The sequence below is a fragment of the Ostrea edulis genome, chromosome 8, assembly GCF_947568905.1.
Source record: "Ostrea edulis chromosome 8, xbOstEdul1.1, whole genome shotgun sequence".
In the NCBI taxonomy this organism is placed as follows: Eukaryota; Metazoa; Mollusca; class Bivalvia; order Ostreida; family Ostreidae; genus Ostrea; species Ostrea edulis.
The window spans coordinates 21115821-21133732 of NC_079171.1; the positions used below are offsets into that span (position 1 = coordinate 21115821).

A 17912-nucleotide genomic window follows, 5' to 3' on the forward strand; every position below is an offset into this window, starting at 1 on the left:
AGACACACACTTTACTGAAGATATGGAAGAAGGCATAAGAAATGAATGGAGATATGATGTGTATTTTGATTCCTTTACGTTTCAATCTAGGGGTATAGCTATATTTTTCAACAATGATTTCGAATACAAAGTTCATAAACATGTAAGTGACAACCTTGCATTTGATATTAACTTAGATAATGTACGGGCAACTTTAGCTGTAATTTATAGTCCAAATGAGGATGGTCCCTCTTTTCATAGAATGCTTTTTGAAGTAATCAGTGACTTTGAACATGATAAGATTATTCTAGTTGGTGATTTTAATTTAGTTTTAGATATAGATAAAGACTATCATAATTACCTTCATATCAATAATCCCAAAGCAAGAGATGAGGTGTTAGAAATGAGTTTATCCCACAATTTATCTGATATCTTTCGAGAATTTCGTCCTGAAAAAATAAGGTATACATGGCGCAAGCCTCGTCCTTTTAAACAAGCATGACTTGCTTTCTTTCTCATATCAAACTCATTTCTACACATGGCACAAGAAAGTGATATTATATCAAGTTATATGTAAGATTATTCTCATGTTTTCTTATCTCTTAAACTTGATAACTTTACACATGGAAAGGGATTGTTGCATGATTTGGAATTTATAAAAACTATTAATGAGACAATCGAACAGGTTAAAGAAAATCATGCACTACCTGTGTACAGTAGAAATCATATCGCCAACATACCAAATTCCGAAATACAATTTAATATCAGTTACCTACTCTTTTTTTTAAACTCTTTTGACGGAAGCCAGTGAGAAAACCATATGTTATTGAAGTTTTGTCCAAAAAAAAAAAAAATAATGAAAAAGGAAAAAAAAATCTTATATCAGATATTAAAAAATTAGGAAATAAATGTGAAGAAAAACAGGTAGTGATGGATGTACATCATAATTTTACAAAGTCTTCGGGAGTAAGATGGGACATTTTTTGGTTCGATCCTTCAATTTTGGATACACTATTGGGGAATTTTCCGTAACTCATAAGCAAGGCATTATCACCTGTATCCCAAAAGAGGGTATAAGTAAATATTTTCTCAAAAACTGGAGACCAATAACGTTACTTAATGTTGCTTATAAAATTGGATCTGGATGTATTGCCAAAAGATTAAGAAACATATTAGATATCATTACCAGTCCTGATCGAACGGACTTCCTACCAGGCAGATACATGGGTGGGAATACTAGATTGATTTATGATCTTATGCATTACACGGATGAAAATGACATTCCTGAGGTTCTCTTGATGATTGACTTTGAGAAAGCATTTGATACTGTTTCTTGGATATTTATTCATAAATGTCTAGATTTTTTTTATTTTTGGACCAACCATTCAAGCATGGATTGCAACCTTCCAACACAATATAGAATCATTAGTCACCCAAGCTGGATTCCTTTCTAGATTTTTTTAACCGGGTCGAGGTTGTCGCCAAGGAGACCCAATATCTCCATACTTTTTTTTATTATGCGCAGAAATTTTGGCTTATAAAATTAAAAATAACAAAAACATACATGGTATTACAATAGATGATGTTGAATACTTAATGTCTCAATATGCAGATGACACAGTAGTAATTCTAGATGGCTCTGAAAAGTCTCTAAAAGCCACCATAGATGAACTGAACAATTTTAATGCAATCTCTGGACTTAGAATTAATTTGTCAAAAACACAATTAGTATGGATAGGTAGCAAAACATATTATGTCAAGAAATGAACTTTCATTGAACAACTCAATTTAAGCTTTAGGTATCCATTTTGATGTTGACCTAAGTAAAATCTTCAAACTCAACTATGATAAAAAGTTAGTTAAAATCAAAGAAATTACCAACATAAGACATATAACTCCTATAGGTATGATTACCCTAATAAAATTCCTTATCATCTCCCAAATGAACCATTTATTTATCTCACTATAAACACCATCAAGCAAATTCATAAAAGACCTAAACAGTGTATTATATAAATTTATATGGAACTCTAATATTGACAAAATCAAGAGAAAATAAATCACACAGGAATATTCACATCGTGGATTGAATATGATTGACATCAATAACTATATACAAGGACTTAAATCCTCCTGGATTAAAAGATCAAGTGTCAAAATGCAAATTGGAAAAAAATATTGGGTAAATCAATGAATACTGATATGATTCTAAAATCTGGATCAGACTACATCAACAAAAAATTACACCTTTTAAAAAATCCCTTCTGGAGAGACACATTCCTTGCCTTTCAAGATATTTAAGATAACATGAAGTTACATACATGGGAAGATTTATATCCCAGCCAATTTGGTTTAATAAAAAAATTTTAATTGGAAAAAGTCCCTTTTTATAGTGAATGGTTCAACAAGAATATAATATATATCAATTATCTGCTTGATGAAAAGGGTTTTTAAAAAAAAAGTTATTGCATCTAGAGAAAACATTTAATGTCAAAACCAAATTTCTGACATACCTAGGTTTACAGAAAGCAATAGCAGGTAGCATGAATTGTCAGAGAAATGTAAAGAAAGAACTGAACTATAAGCCTTTTCTACCTTTTCATATCAAACTCTTTTTGTCATCCAAAAAAAGGTATTAGAGCTATGTACGATACCTTAAACTTAGATTAAAATGTCACATCATTCTACAAACCAAAATGGGGAGAATGTTTTACCTTATCAGAATGATATTGGGAAAATATTTGTCCGTTACCTTCCATCAATACTAAGAGTACCAAACTACAATGGCTACAGTTTAGAATCAACCATCATATACTAACACCTAATACCTTTTTGTTTAAAATAGGATTGTAAGAAAGTAAATTATGCAGCTTTTGTATTACATATGAAGAGACAATATGTCATATACTTTGGGAGTGTCCCGTTGTTCAAGACTTAATCAATACATGTATATTCTATTAGTATTGTCAGACAAGGGGTATTGGTATTCTAAGAAATCCATTAACATTTATCTTTGGACTAAACCTCGATCCTAAAACTTAATCTTTCTGGTTTTTAAATCATATATTTATAGGAAGCGCTGTTTGAATGAAAAGCTATCTATTCACGAATTACTTATAGATATCAAAACACACATTTCAACATTGAAATGTATGGCTACAAAAACTGTAAACTCGAAGATTTCAAAAAGAAATGGGAAACTTGGACAAATATTCTGAATATAAAGCACTGGTAGCATTTTACATCAAACCATACAGACCCTGACTATTTGAATTCTTGACACTAAGGATGTATCTTGTATATAATCTAAATGCTTCTAACTATGACAACTCTCATTATTTAATTACCTCCAATTTATGACAGGCTTATATTTACTTTCCAACCATGAAAACCCCCCTAAAAAATATCCCACCCGGGAAACTGAACCTGAAAGTGTTGCTAACACCACCCAAAAATTGTGCTTCACAACAGTACATCAGTACAACACAATAAAAATAAAGAATTGCTGCATGAGTGATAATTTCGACTGCTGTAAAGTTATTCCTAAAAAATAATCCAAGCCACATTTATAACAATAATATCTACACAAATACTATACATGAAAGCTAAATATAACGAACAGTGATCAGTCTCATAACTCCTATAAGCAATACAAAATAAATAGTTGGGCAAACACGGACCCCTGGACACACCAGAGGTGGGTTCAGGTACCTAGGAGGAGTAAGCATCCCCTGTCGACCGGTCACACCCGCCCTGAGCCTTATATCTTCATGCATCCTCATCTGACATTTGTAATAAATGCTCATTACATACAGATAATTTGTTTTCATACCTACTAATAACAGAAGAAAAGAACTGCAATTGTGCATCAGATCGTACAGTCAACATTTTTTATCAATGCCACCGATATTTAAGAGCACATGAAACGGATATTCTTAAAATACCACATTGCGGAAAACCAAAACATGGTTCCGCATTTACTTTAGATTGTGAAAATTTTGTACAGCATTAATACAGTCAACTCTCGATAAACCGCCACCTTTTGTTCTTATGAAATTATGGCATTATAACGAATTTGGCGATGAATTGAATTACCGCCATCTTGAAGAAATAGAGTTACCGTTCTTTTATATGTAAGAGTTATCTTTTGTCCTTACTTGCATAAACCACATAAACAATGATTTGCAATATCCTGATGGGTACATTTTGGATGATGTTCTTGGTACGTAATGATTTGCTTTTTTTCATCGGAATTTTAACAGGACCCTCTTTCGTGGCGAAATCATAGCTAAATTGAAATGTGTTTCTATGATGTATAAACAACTTGACTACAGTTCATCTCCAGTAATTTTCTTGTTTATTCAATACAGCAATTACTGGGATCCTTCTGTCCAGGTGTACGCCGGAGATCGATAATGACCAATTTACTGCTTCACTGACCACGTGCACCTATGGCGGTTTATCGAGATAATTAACACAGTGAAATAGACTTTTGTAATGAAAACACTGTGGCAAATGGCGATAGCGAATTTGGCGTTTTAACGAGAGTTTTAAGTAACAGGAAAAATGTTCCTAGAAAAATGCGGCGTTATAACGAAAATGGCGATGAATTGAGTGGCGATCATTCGAGAGTTACCTGTATATACATTTGTCTAAAATTATATGACTTCAAGCCCCAATTACTTCCGCACACACTATAGAGACTGTCAAAGCGATCAAACGGTAAATAGGGAGAGGGATTGTGTAGCTGAAGTTTTATAAAAATACAGAAAATCTAACAATGGAGTATTATTATACTGATCAGTACGGTGAGTACTCGGGGAATTTTTCTGGACACTACCCAGATTACAGCTATGAATACTATTCAGACTATTATCCGTTTCAATACGAAGTCAAAGCAGAGTGGGAGATACCAATCCGAGGACCCATCACTTTCTGCATTGCGACGACAACACTGATAACGAATTTCTTGCTGATATCTGTTTTCATCTTCCGAAGCAAGCGTTCTCCAACCACCATTGTTCTGACTTCGTTAGCAATTTCTGACTCCTTGATTTGCATAGCAAAGCTACCGGAAGCAATATATTTCAACATGGCTCAAAATTATAAGAATCTTTATATGAACTACAGCTGGTGTGTAGCAAACCATGCTTTATTCGTGATGTATAGCATATTCCGTATGACATCCAACTGGTTGACGGCCTTGTTGGGACTGCAGCGTCTTCTCGCTGTTTGTATGCCGTTCTATTACTCGAGGATCTGTAGTACCTCAACTACAGTGATTAAAATAGTTTGCATCGCTGTCATTTCTGTGTTTGTATACCTCTACGAAGCACTGGGTATTGATATCAAAGCACTGCCGATTTACTCCACAAGGTTCCGCAATGAAACTTTACCGTCCGGTTGCACAAGGGGAATTTCCAAATCCATCATAAACGTCGTTGGGGATATAAAAAAATCCATGATGCTTTTTTACATCTTCTCTGGATTTCTGTCTCGTCTATTGCCAGTGATCGTGTTACTGATAACCACTATATATCTCGCATATTTACTGCATAAGCGCATCACCAGTTTCAAAAGCTCAGATTATTACAAGAAAGAACAACTCAAGAGAGTGAATAAACTAGTGATAATCATTCTCATTGTATTCCTCGTCGCCGAAATCCAGGATGGAATCGCATTCCTGATTTACGCACATGAGCTTGCAACAGACCAAAAAAGAGAGATTTTATCTGAGGAGGCTGATATTCTCTGGGACACCATATCTAACACACTATCCTTAATCAGCCATGGCTGCAATTTTTGGATATTCTTCATGATGAGCACACAATTTCGTGTCGCCCTTTTGGATATGCTGCGGTGTCGAAATAAAAGATTGCGAGCAATTCTTAATTTGGAGAGCCCAAAGGGAGGAACAAGTAGCACTTATTCTAACCGTACAAAGGAGAGAAACACAACTCTATAACAAATAATGGAATTAACAATAATAAACAGCAAATGAGTGTCACTGGATTGTTAGCGGTAATGATCGGATATCATTCTTAAATGCAACATGTATTCTTTTTCAGGAAGCTAGTAGAACAGAACATTACTTCTGTGCTGTTTTGTAGCTGTACAATAAACGAAATGTCATTGTCTTGAATTTTGTTGTACGTTGAAAATATGGAATTAATCTCTATAAACTGGGACAATGTGAGCATTGATGTTATAATTTTCTCGTTGCTATAAAAGAGAACGAAAACTGGTTATATCATTTTTACGATTTGATCAGACAAAACGAACATCTGTGATATCATTTTTGCGATTCTATAAAACAAAACGAACATTGGTGTTATCACCATTCTATAAACCAAAACGAGCATTGGTGTTTATCATTTTCACGTTTCCTATTCTGTTTGCTACTATTTGATCGTTTTGTTAAAAATCGATCATGCAATTTTTGTCAATCATTAAGGTGCAAAATGCTTTCTGAATTCAGAATAGTCAAATAAACTTGTTTTAAGTAATTCCACTCCTCTAGAATTGTAGAATCAATCTTATAGCGAGCGCAGCGAGCCAATGCAGGGGGGGGGGGTTCCTACTGCGAGCTCTAGTGACTAAAGCGCTGAAATTAATCCGAGCTATACCTTTAACAAGAAAATGTTTTGACGAAAATCCCAGAATTCCCTTGTCAAAAAGGCTCTGAGACCTCGCGGTCACATCTTGTAAAATGATTGTGAACTTACATGGATTATCATCTTAATATTGTGGTCTCCTAGCTCGAAAACTCATTGCACCATTATGCGTAACGTTTGATAAAGTGCAATGTTTATGAAAGGCAGGGTAAGATGATGTCTGACATCATGTCTACGCTTTGACGTACGTCATAATAAGACTGGCAGTGGAGGATCTAAATACTTGTTATTTCCATTTGTATAAGTCATGCTACCGGTATAATATACGTAAACATTACTGGTAAGCATACGCAATATGCCATCGAATGCAAATTACAAACCAAAATCTGATAAAAATAAAATACTAAAGTCTAAAAAAGAATTGATTGTTCTGATAAGAGAACAAGATATTAAGTTGTTAAACTATGTGAAGGAGCACAGACGATACTAATTTTAAGCTATCAAAAAATTTGCAACAAAAAATCGATGGAATCTGGCTGGATCAAAAACGTTTTTTTTAAATCTTTGTTTTTTTTCCGCATCGAAAATAACAACTGCATAAATCTATTTTCGGTAATGCAAACCACGATGACACACTACTTCCATGATAACCAAACATGCACTTCCTATTAACGACTGAAAATAAATCATAACAACAATGGAGAGGGGGTCAAATGTGTTGCAATTTATTCAAATGCTGATATATTTCATCATTGTGTTACAACTAGGATTATGCACAATGAAAGGTGAAGATAACGAACAGTGATCAATCTCATAAATCCTATAAGCAATACAAAATAGATAGTTGGGCAAACACGGACCCCTGGACACACCAGAGGTGGAATCTGGTGCCTAGGAGAAGTAAGCATCCCCTGTCGACCGGTCACACCCGCCGTGAGCCCTATATCCTGATCAGATATGTTCTGATTTTCTCTTCTGAAACATGCCATTCCTACACGGGGATTGTTAGATGAAATTCTTTTTTTTAAATTAAAAAGGTGTGCATACTAGGGGGGTCCGTGCATATATGTGAAATAATGTTGAATTTATCGATGTATTTAAAATTATCAATATATTGAAATGCGATTTATGTTCAAAGGCAGTGCTGTTCATACAGTTTTACAAACTTAAAAGGTTTGCAACAAGACATATTTATCATGCAATTAGTAACTTGGAAATATTGAAAGCAGAAAAAAGGAGAGTAGAGGCAGACGACAGCATTCAGTTCAGAAAATTTCGCGCGTCAAAGATTAAGCGTACAGAGAAGGCAACAGAAAGCAAAACTGTTGCGGCCCCACCCTACCCCAGAGAACACGAGTTTAACAAACGCGACTCTGAACTATGCCAGGAAGCTGTCATGTAACGTTTTATTTTCCTGGGCTGAGTTTTATTAAACTTCGTAAGATACGATTTCGATCGTAAGCGTAAGATACGATGGAAATCTGTTTTACTAAACTTCTTAACTTAAGTTACGTTGAAAAAATCATCGTAACTCTACGACAGCTTATGGGCTTTCTTAAATTAAGATATTCTTGTAAATGTAAATAAATATGGCTGCTTTAATATTATTTCGTGATATTCTGAATGCTGATGAAAAAAGATCGCTGCGTCGTAATCGCATTTTTAGGGACAGAAGCCAAGTTCTCAATACTTTGACAGACATAGAACTGGTGGAACGATATAGATTCCCGAGATTCGTCATACTCCAGCTGACAGATGATGTAAAGGACCTTATTCAGCCTAACACAAGAAGATCCTACTCTATTCCTGCTCACATTCAGGTATTTTTGGGGGAGATATATGCTTATTCCACTGGTATGAAACGGGGGGAAACAATGACCAGAGGCAATTCTGGATGAACTGATGAAATTGCATAGTGACCACATAAGTTTCAAAGTACACTACATACTGTAATGTAGTAGGGTGGATTAATATCAATAATTTATTTTATTTTTAGTGTAAATAAAATATGTAAGTTGCAAAACATAAACTTTTATTGGATTCTATAATGGTCTTCCATATTTCTCTATTTAGATATGTAGTAATGTAGTTATGACCTTAATGGCTTTCCTTATGATTAAACCATGCATGCAGTGGTTGTTCATGGTCTATTTAGTTCATTTTGGTTGGCTAGGCTTAGTGTCAAAGGTTATATGTCATGGGTTTGTGAGTTCTGTTGGATTTTTAGATAGTTGTATTCACTAGCAGAGTGTTGAAGGGTGGTTTTCTTTGCATATCTTTTGACATCTTTTTTCTGACTTGAGGTAAGAAAATGAATCTTAACATATTAATTAGCGTGAATGTGTTAATGAATGAAAGAAATGAAATTATGTACTTTATTTCATATTTAACAAAGGGGTAAGATAGAAGTAATATTTTATACAGGTTCCTTGAAAATCAGTTATCTTCCTATTTTTAATATTTTGGCTCTGGTACCATATATCTGGTAAGATCATTGTTTTGTATGTATTTCTGTGATGTCTAACTTGTATTTGTCATATAATTTCTTTTGTGTGTGTTCGATGTGTACTTTACCATTTAGTTTGCATAAATGTCATAAATGATAAGATGTATTATATTTAAATGCATTATGGGTAAAGAGCCTCATTTTGAGATTTAAATGTTATTTTATAATTTTTCTTAAACTTTACACAAAATAATAGATGCGTAATTTTGTGTTCATTGTATTGAAATTATTTCCCTAGTATTTGTATATTTTATGTGGTGTGTGATTGTGTATGCTTATAATTGTTTGTTATGTTTCAGAGCTGCTATTTACATGTCAGAAATATATTTATTTCTTCAATAAACTCATAACCTGTCACGGATGGTCAGTGTGGTCATTAGAACCGGTTTGCAACCCCGTAACAGAAATGGCGCCCACGTTGCAACCCTGTAACAGAAATGGCACCCAACGTTCAATGACGTAACCCACCTGAGCCTCTCGTCACTGGAAACACACCCTGAAGAGCCTCACCGGAAGTACAACCGGAAACTCTCATTGAAGAATTGTAAACAAATGAAGAATCCGAAGATGCGTGGTACATGTGATAGTTTTTAAGTTATCAGTCTTATTTATTTACTTTTTGACACATCGATAGTGATTGTGTTGTGTCAATATTGTACTTCATAAACTTAGACTACACAATTCGGAAGTAACCCTGAGTTATAAGCAGGACATTTCATTCCGAATTTCCTTAAGTGAATTGACGCATTCTTGTGGAGATCCATGCCTTTGGTCAGAGACAGGACTGTGCCAAACTTTTAATTAGTATATTGATATGCTGTTGCATAAATGTCAATGTATATAATTTCAGTGTAATACTCATAGAGAGCTGACTAGTGCACTTGGTAGAAATTATAGTGTTTGTTTACATTGAAAGTTGAAACACATTTTGACAGGTCAAGTGTCATTTACATTTAAGAAGTATATCAAAAGTATTTGTGAATAATATTTTTTTCCACATATAACCGAGGTGTGTAGATAGATATTTACAATCATGGTTTAGTACAAGTATTGAAGTTACTGATTTGAAAGAGTGTTGAGAGAGAATCTGATGCAAGAAAGATATTAACATTCATTAACTTACAGTGACTTTAATAACAGGATTGTGACTGTATATTTATTGATATAAGAGGTCAGTGCTTGGATCAAAGGTGTTATTTAGGTGCAGTTCAGTCAAATCAGGTGTGTTGGTACTTAGTGTACATGGATAAATAGGCAAAGTGTAAATAGGTGAAACATCTTACCAGTTCCCTCAAGCAATTCAAATTTAATCTTTAGCAAATAAGGGTGTACAATAGAGTTACTCTTTGCAAATTGTTTAAGGGTACACATATGCCGTAAAACGTATGCGAAACATTTTGCGATTCATGACAATTATTGGTATCACGCGCGGTTTATTTCCGATTTGGGTTATAACCATCGTGTATTGTTTCACGTATACGGAAATTTAGTTTTACTGCTGCATTTTCATTCGCTAACTATAACGCAATGGCGGAAGTACCTGCACAGTATAAAAGACTACTGGAAACTTTAGGACAAATGGAAGTTGTACCGAAAGCCGATAATCCAGATGATCTGGTGCAATGGATGAAAGAATATGTAGAGTCAAAAGCTGAAACTACAGTAAAAACTGAAAAGGTAGAAACACAGCCAGGGAATCAGAAGAAATATCAACACATTGTCTACCCCCGAGGTTCAGTTTATTCTCTGGGAATGATAAGTCAAAACGATCAGACACAACATTTGACTTGTGGCTATACGAGGTGCAATGTGTCATGAGAGATAAAGTGCATTCAGAGGAAGACATTGCACAGGCGGTCAGGAGATCACTTCGAGGAGAAGCAGGCAGAGTGATTATGAATTTAGGTCCTGATGCAAATTTGCAGAAAATCATTTCAAAACTAAACAGTGTCTATGGAGATATAGATGAACGGGAAAATATCTTAGGAGAATTTTATGGAACCAAGCAGGCACGAGATGAAGATGTAACAACTTGGAGTTGCAGATTGAAGAATATCATGCAAAGAGCAATTAAAATGGGAGCAGTCAAACTTGAGATGGCAGATGAGATGCTGCATGATATGCTATATAAGGGTTTAAAACCTGAGTTAAAGGCCAGTTGCCATTACGAAAAGGAGATACACAAGAGTTTTTATGACTTACGAGTTGCTTTGAGAAAACTTGAAAAAGAGCTTAAGTTGGATGAGGAGGATTACAAGAAGGTTCAAGTGAAGAAAGCAGTTGCACATAAAGCAGATTCGGGTGAGATTGAAGGAGTGTTGAAACAAATAACTCATCGACTTTAGAATTTGGAATATCTGAACAGAGGAAGGAAACGATACAGAGGATCTGGAAATAGGGACAGAGACAAAAATTATTACAGGAAAGACAAAGAGGATGATAAATCACAAGAACAGGTTAACGACCAGTATCCAGACATTGTTTGTAGGAGATGCGGCCGTGAAGGACACATAGAGCGAGGTTGTCGTGCAAACAGGGATGTTCACGGTAAACCTTTGACTTTAAACTACAACAAGTCTATGAAAAGAGGTCATCCATAGACTTCAACAGAAAACAAGACCTCATATCATCAGTAAAAAAAAATTGAATACTTTACCAGCTGGATTATGTGGAGATCCAACTGAATCAAGTATCTTAATTAATGGGGTTGAAGCTAAAGCACTCATTGACACAGGTTCCACAGTTTCTACGATTAGTAAACAATTTTATGAAGATCATTTCAAAGAAATTCCTGTTCAAGATTTAGGATCTTTGTTAAAAATCGAATGCGCTGATGGACAACATTTACCCTATGAAGGCTTTATTACAGTTGATTTACAAGTGTTAGAAATGAAACCAATAACATCAATTCTACTCGTCATACCAGATAGTCCTTACAACCAGAAAGTACCGATATTATTAGGGACAAATATTTTGAATACCTTAATGAAATTGTTTCAGGAGAAACATGGAGATAAATATTTGGAGAAATCAAAGTTGACAACACCATGGTATTTATCTTTTTGAGCTATTTTACTTAGAGAAAAGGAATTAAGGAAAAACCGTTATAGATTAGGATTAGTTAGGAGTGCCGAGAATACAACAGTCAGAGTACAACCAAATTCCAGGATAGTTGTTAAGGGTTGTATAGATCAGGCAATACCATACCAACAAACATTAGCAATGCTACATCCTACAACTGAGACAAAACTCAACAAAGATCTTGACATAGAACCATCATTGATAGAGTGTGATACTAGTAAAAGAGGATTGGATCGGGAAAGGTGACTTGGACAAAATAAGCATGAACATTTACATGATAAAAGTTGATGAATTAAGAGGTTTAACAATAAGAATTTTTCATATATGCATTGATTAAAGTTTGTTTAGTTTAGGAGAAAACAGTTTAATGAAATAATTTTCTTTAGCAAGTCTCATGGACGTTGATTCTGTTTTAAGTTTATAAAATGGAAATATGCTGTAGTTGCCTCTAGCACAGGTGTCAAAGTGTTCACTGCATGGGGTATTTCTTGTACTGGGTTCGTTAATTTGTTGGCGATAGACACGCATCCTCGCTGTTAGTTGTGTTCCGGTTTGTCCAATATATTCCTCGCCACACCCGTTGCAAATAATGCAGTATAGTAAGTTTTTCGACTTGCATGACATGTTATCATTTACAGTAAAATATTTTCCGCATTTAAAAGTAATAGAAGGTCCTGTTCTTAGGAAGGGACATGTCACCACATGTAGAAACTGCGTATTTTTCAGGCGTTGAATTGAATTTGGCTTTTGTTAATAATTTTTTCAAGTTAGATGGTTGTCTTTGGCTGTGAAGTAGGTCGGATTTGGGAATAATTTTTTTGAAGTTCTAAATCACGCTCGATAACTGTAAAATTCTTCTTAGCTTCCTGAAAGATATTTATATGTTTTGGGTTGTAAGTTGTCATAAATGATATTAGGAAAGGATCGCGTTCTTTTTCTCTTGCTGTTCTAAGTGTATGCTGTGGAATTTTCTTTGCTTCATTTATGGTTGAAAGAATGAGTGTGTCCGGATAATTCTGCGCAGTAAGAAATATTTTCAATTCTGCCAGTCTTTGGTCTTTAGTATTTTTATCTTTAACAATAGTGCACATCCTTCTGGCCAAATTGTACGGGATATTCCTTTTAGTGTGTGTAGGATGACATGATTTGAAATTCAAATATTGGTGTGTGTCCGTTTTTTTGTAAAATATATCAGTTAGGATGTTGGTTTCATGTATTATGACGTCATGTATCTATTCCCTCCTCGCAAAGACTATCATGACGTCATGACGTCACAATAGACGTCCTTAAGATAAACAACTTTGTATTCATTATTAATTTGTATTCACCTGAGGATGGATGTTAAAATCCAGAAAGCGCTAGTGATTTAAATATATTTTGGAACTGTATATTTTCCTGCTTTTTTTTATTGAATTATATATATATATATATATATATATATATATATATATATATATATATATATATTAATTAATTGATTTTCACATGTATCGTTTAGATCCTAGGGGTAAACGTAAGGTTGGGTGTTATAATTGTTTGTTTGTGCTTTATATTAAATATTCTATACAATTGCATCGAGAGATCCACTCTCCTTATAAAATATCTTAAACACTGAATGACACAGTGACTGTGTGGGATTGCATCAGTGTATATAAGTAGCGCTTTAGGAACATAACATACCTAGTTGTGATTATTTAGTGCTTTATCTCTCTCTCTCTCTCTCTCTCTCTCTCTCTCTCTCTCTCTCTCTCTCTCTCTCTCTATATATATATATATATATATATATAATTATTTCGGATTTCAAACATTAAAAAAAATATACACCTTAAATCTGCACATATCTGCCACATTGAATTTTACAGTTGAAAGTAATGAATACCATTTAATTATATGCAATATAACTTTTCTACATATTTATATAAATACAAAGCATTTTATATTCATATGAATATAAAGCCTTTTGGAACGTCTCCATCAGAATGAAATATTCTCGAGAGGGACGTTAAACAATATACAATCAAACTTGAAGCCTTTTGTTCTCATTCTGAAGGTTTTCAAATCTGCATTATTAACAAAGAAGTAAAATCCATTGTTTTTAGTAAATGCATGTAATTTAATGATGTTTGTAAAGCTGGATACTGTGTCTATACATATTTGGTTCATCTAAAATAAGAAAAACTCTGTCTATAATGTTTATTCAATAAATATACATGTAATTACATAACTTTGATAGATGCACCACTGATATCATAATAAAGTATATGTACATGTGGTTATGTGTGTGTGATTTAGACTGCAAAAATACTTCATTATTATAATTAAACTCTATCACGCTTAAAAAGTTGACCATGATACATCTTTGTCAATGTGAATTATATGAGTGTCACTAGGAATCCACACTAGCAAATCACAGCATTGGGTGTCTTTCAGGTGTTGTTGTCCTTGAATCTGATGCCAATATTCAAATTTTGTTTTGAGGTGCAGGCAACCATCCCTTGCATCACATTCTAAAATGGCAAATGTCATTACATGTATTGATAAAATATACATGATTTACAAGTGCTCTGATTAGTGGTGAAAGTATTATACTGCAATATGCATACTTCTTTTGACATAGATGTACTGCAATATTCAAAACTTGATGCATGTAAAGTTTATAAAGAACATTAGCAGTTCAATATCACAATGAAGCCTAAGTAGTATTTGTATTTAATTCATAAAATGTTACTTTAAAGTTATAATAAACTTGGATACATCCATAATAATATATATGAATACATATAAAATCAATCTTTGGTCCAGAAAATTATGTAACATTGGATATGCCAAAATACTTTAGGTCAATTATGTCGCAGTTTAGATGTGGTATTTTACCTTTAAGAATAGAGACGGGAAGATATTATGAGAGAATATGTTCATTTTGTTCATTGAATTGTATGGAAGATGAAATTCATTTTTTATTCTATTGTCTATTGTATTCTAAACTCAGAACAACTTTGTTTGAAAGCACGGGATTTGATCCAATGTCAATGTCAGATGTAAAGGTTCTTCGAATGTTAATTACAAACTACCCAAGACAATTAGCAAAATACTTGTACTCCTACTTTTCTCTTAGACAATCTATTACATTTGGAAACATCAACAACTGAGCTATTTATACATTACATACTTATTATACATGTATACACATGTATGTGTATATAATTATAGAAAATGTTATCATGTGCAATTATTTGCATTATATATTATTATATCAACGTTTAAAGTGGCATATAGGCCCGACTGGCCGGGTGTTTATTGATTTGTATATTGTGATGAAATTGGATGTATGAATATATGTACACATGCCACTATAATAAATAAAATTACTTACTTATATGTACAGCTAATGTACATGTATTAGGTACACATACAAATAATTGTTCAATCTATAATGCTGACTTACCAAGAGGGAAATCCCAACAATTGCATTGTTCGAGCTGAAAATGGGCACTTGGCCTCAATTAAGAATTTCAGGGGTTGCTGAAAACGTCCTGTTGCCCTGCGGAATGAGGATGCAATTAATTCCTCCATTGTTGTTGTGACCTTTGACTGTGCCGACTTTGGATGTTTTATCCAACTACAGGCATATTTTACATTGAACAGTTTTATTTGCCTTCTTATATATCAAAATTTCCAATACATCTACATGTAAAATTTTTATCTTCACAGTTCGAACCCATTTATTACTTACTTTGGGTATAGATAAGATAAATTTATTCCAATTTGGGCCCAGAGGGCATAACATCAAGACAGTTTATAAAGAAAGAAATCTCTAAAAAGAAAGAAAGTTTACAACACATAAACTTATAATTATTATAATCATAATAGATATAGATCCAAACATGTATTGACATTATTTTCATCTTTAAATTGTGTACCTGCCTATGAAAATTTGCTGCCATATGAAGATCGAAACTTATACTGCCCTATTATGGGCATACTGGCATCAGACATCCACATTAATGATGACTGCACAATGCACAACACCTTTATCCTCAGATGCAAGGCATATCTATAAAATAATTTTCAAATATTAAACAATCTTAACCCATCTGTGATGCAACTGATATAGATAGGCACATTTAATGCGCTTTGTATATTGAATATGTATACAACTGTACACTGCAGGTACGTACATGTAGTATCGTTCTTCAGCCCCCTTCCGATCTCCCCAGTACGTTCGTATAAACACAAATCAAGTTTTATGCATAATCCGTTTTTATTTTCAAGTATTAATATATTTTCAATTGGAATGATTTGAGAATATAAAAACGTATCGTACATCTCTCTAGCTCATAGATTACACTTTTACCAACCTGCTCTCTATCTACAAAACGTACCCTCGTCGATGTTGTACACTGGCGGTTATTACACGTAATTCGTCAAACACGAAGCCAAGAATCCTCGACGACTCCACTAAGGGTTCAATTCCCATGTTTATCTCGTTAAAACCTCCACACAATCGATTGATAACGCTATATCTATGTATACCACTCTCTACACCATGCAATCTGAGATGTTGATGTACCCGGAAGTTAATAATATCGCTAAATCTCGGCAATTACATGACGAGACTTACAGACCCTATTACGACAAAATATGATGACATTTTCCCCGCGATACAACGTCGTGGCGTACTTTTTTATTGTGACGTCATATAGTGTGTCTGTAGAGCATTGTGATTTTTCTCGGGAAAATTTAACTACCCTGCGTCCGGTTCTAAATTTATAATAAATTCGCAATCATCACGTGATCATCGTCCCGCATATCCTTAAAACACTGCCTGGCCAGGAAGGCATCATTAATTTGATTGGTTGTTGGAATTCTTACTCATGTACACGTACAACTGTAAATTCATTGATAGAAGGTGACGATGTTTTTCGAGGTCCAATCTGGCATGTTTATCGGAACTACTGTCTGCCATCTTGTTTTGTCCAATCCTGCACACGATCATGACAGTGTTTTTGTTGTACTTCTTTTTTTATATTTGAAATCATGACCTTTGATTTTGACCTACATTTGAGAAAAGTTAACCCAGGTAACATCCTCTGAATTGCCTAAGTTAGTGCTTTTATGTTTTCGTTATAAATTTCTTATGGCAAGAACTTACATTCCTTACCATGATTTTGTTTGATCTTGTGACGTTGTATAATAGTTCTATGGGACTAGGGGTGGGTCCACAATATGGATTTGAAATATTCCACGGGATTAAGATTGCAATACATCTTTTAAAAATCACAATAGCTGAACAACAGCAGAGTCAATGTGACTCATGTGAGCGATGTGACTCATGAACCTCTCGTTTCAATCTTGTACAGAGGCGCTGCCATACAGTAATCAAAGCAAAATTTCACTTCATAATTCGTAACAACTAACCACCGTATGGGAGGGCTGGAGTCTCGAAATGCGAAATGGTGCAAAAGAACGCTTTTGCTTTGTTTCCAAATCCGCCCCATTCTTACATAGATCCGCCAATGTAAAATACATATTATCCCGGCGGAGTTGTGCCTTAATCATCACATCGCCAATTGTTCACGAGTATTTGTTATCCTAGATAACATAATATTTCCCTATTTACCTAAATTCAAATATTCGTTATAAAACATTGGGGTATCTAATGTATAAATTTAGCATGTTGTTACACGTCCGCCTGTTTTATTGATAAGATTTGATAAATAACTTAATAATGG

General features: G+C 34.1%; 1 protein-coding gene and 1 long non-coding RNA gene across 4 annotated transcripts; one reads left to right on the forward strand and one right to left on the reverse strand.

Moving 5' to 3' along the window:
* The first annotated feature begins 4759 nt into the window (after positions 1 to 4759).
* LOC125662921 (uncharacterized) lies at positions 4760 to 6053 on the forward strand. Its single transcript, XM_048895264.2, has one exon. It carries the CDS (start codon positions 4760 to 4762, stop codon positions 5942 to 5944), a length of 1185 nt encoding a protein of 394 aa, XP_048751221.2. The 3' UTR covers positions 5945 to 6053.
* An 8303-nt stretch (positions 6054 to 14356) lies between these two features.
* Positions 14357 to 17673, reverse strand: LOC125662325 (uncharacterized). 3 transcript variants are annotated; one of them, XR_008797964.1, is made up of 4 exons: positions 16563 to 17673; positions 16101 to 16234; positions 15626 to 15799; positions 14357 to 14687 (listed from the first exon to the last, which is right to left on the reverse strand). It is a non-coding gene; the product is annotated as an uncharacterized LOC125662325 (long non-coding RNA). The 3 variants fall into 3 exon arrangements; XR_008797965.1 differs by having other exon boundaries at positions 16539 to 17673; XR_007365320.2 differs by having other exon boundaries at positions 15626 to 16234; positions 16563 to 16692.
* Between the last annotated feature and the right edge of the window lie 239 nt (positions 17674 to 17912).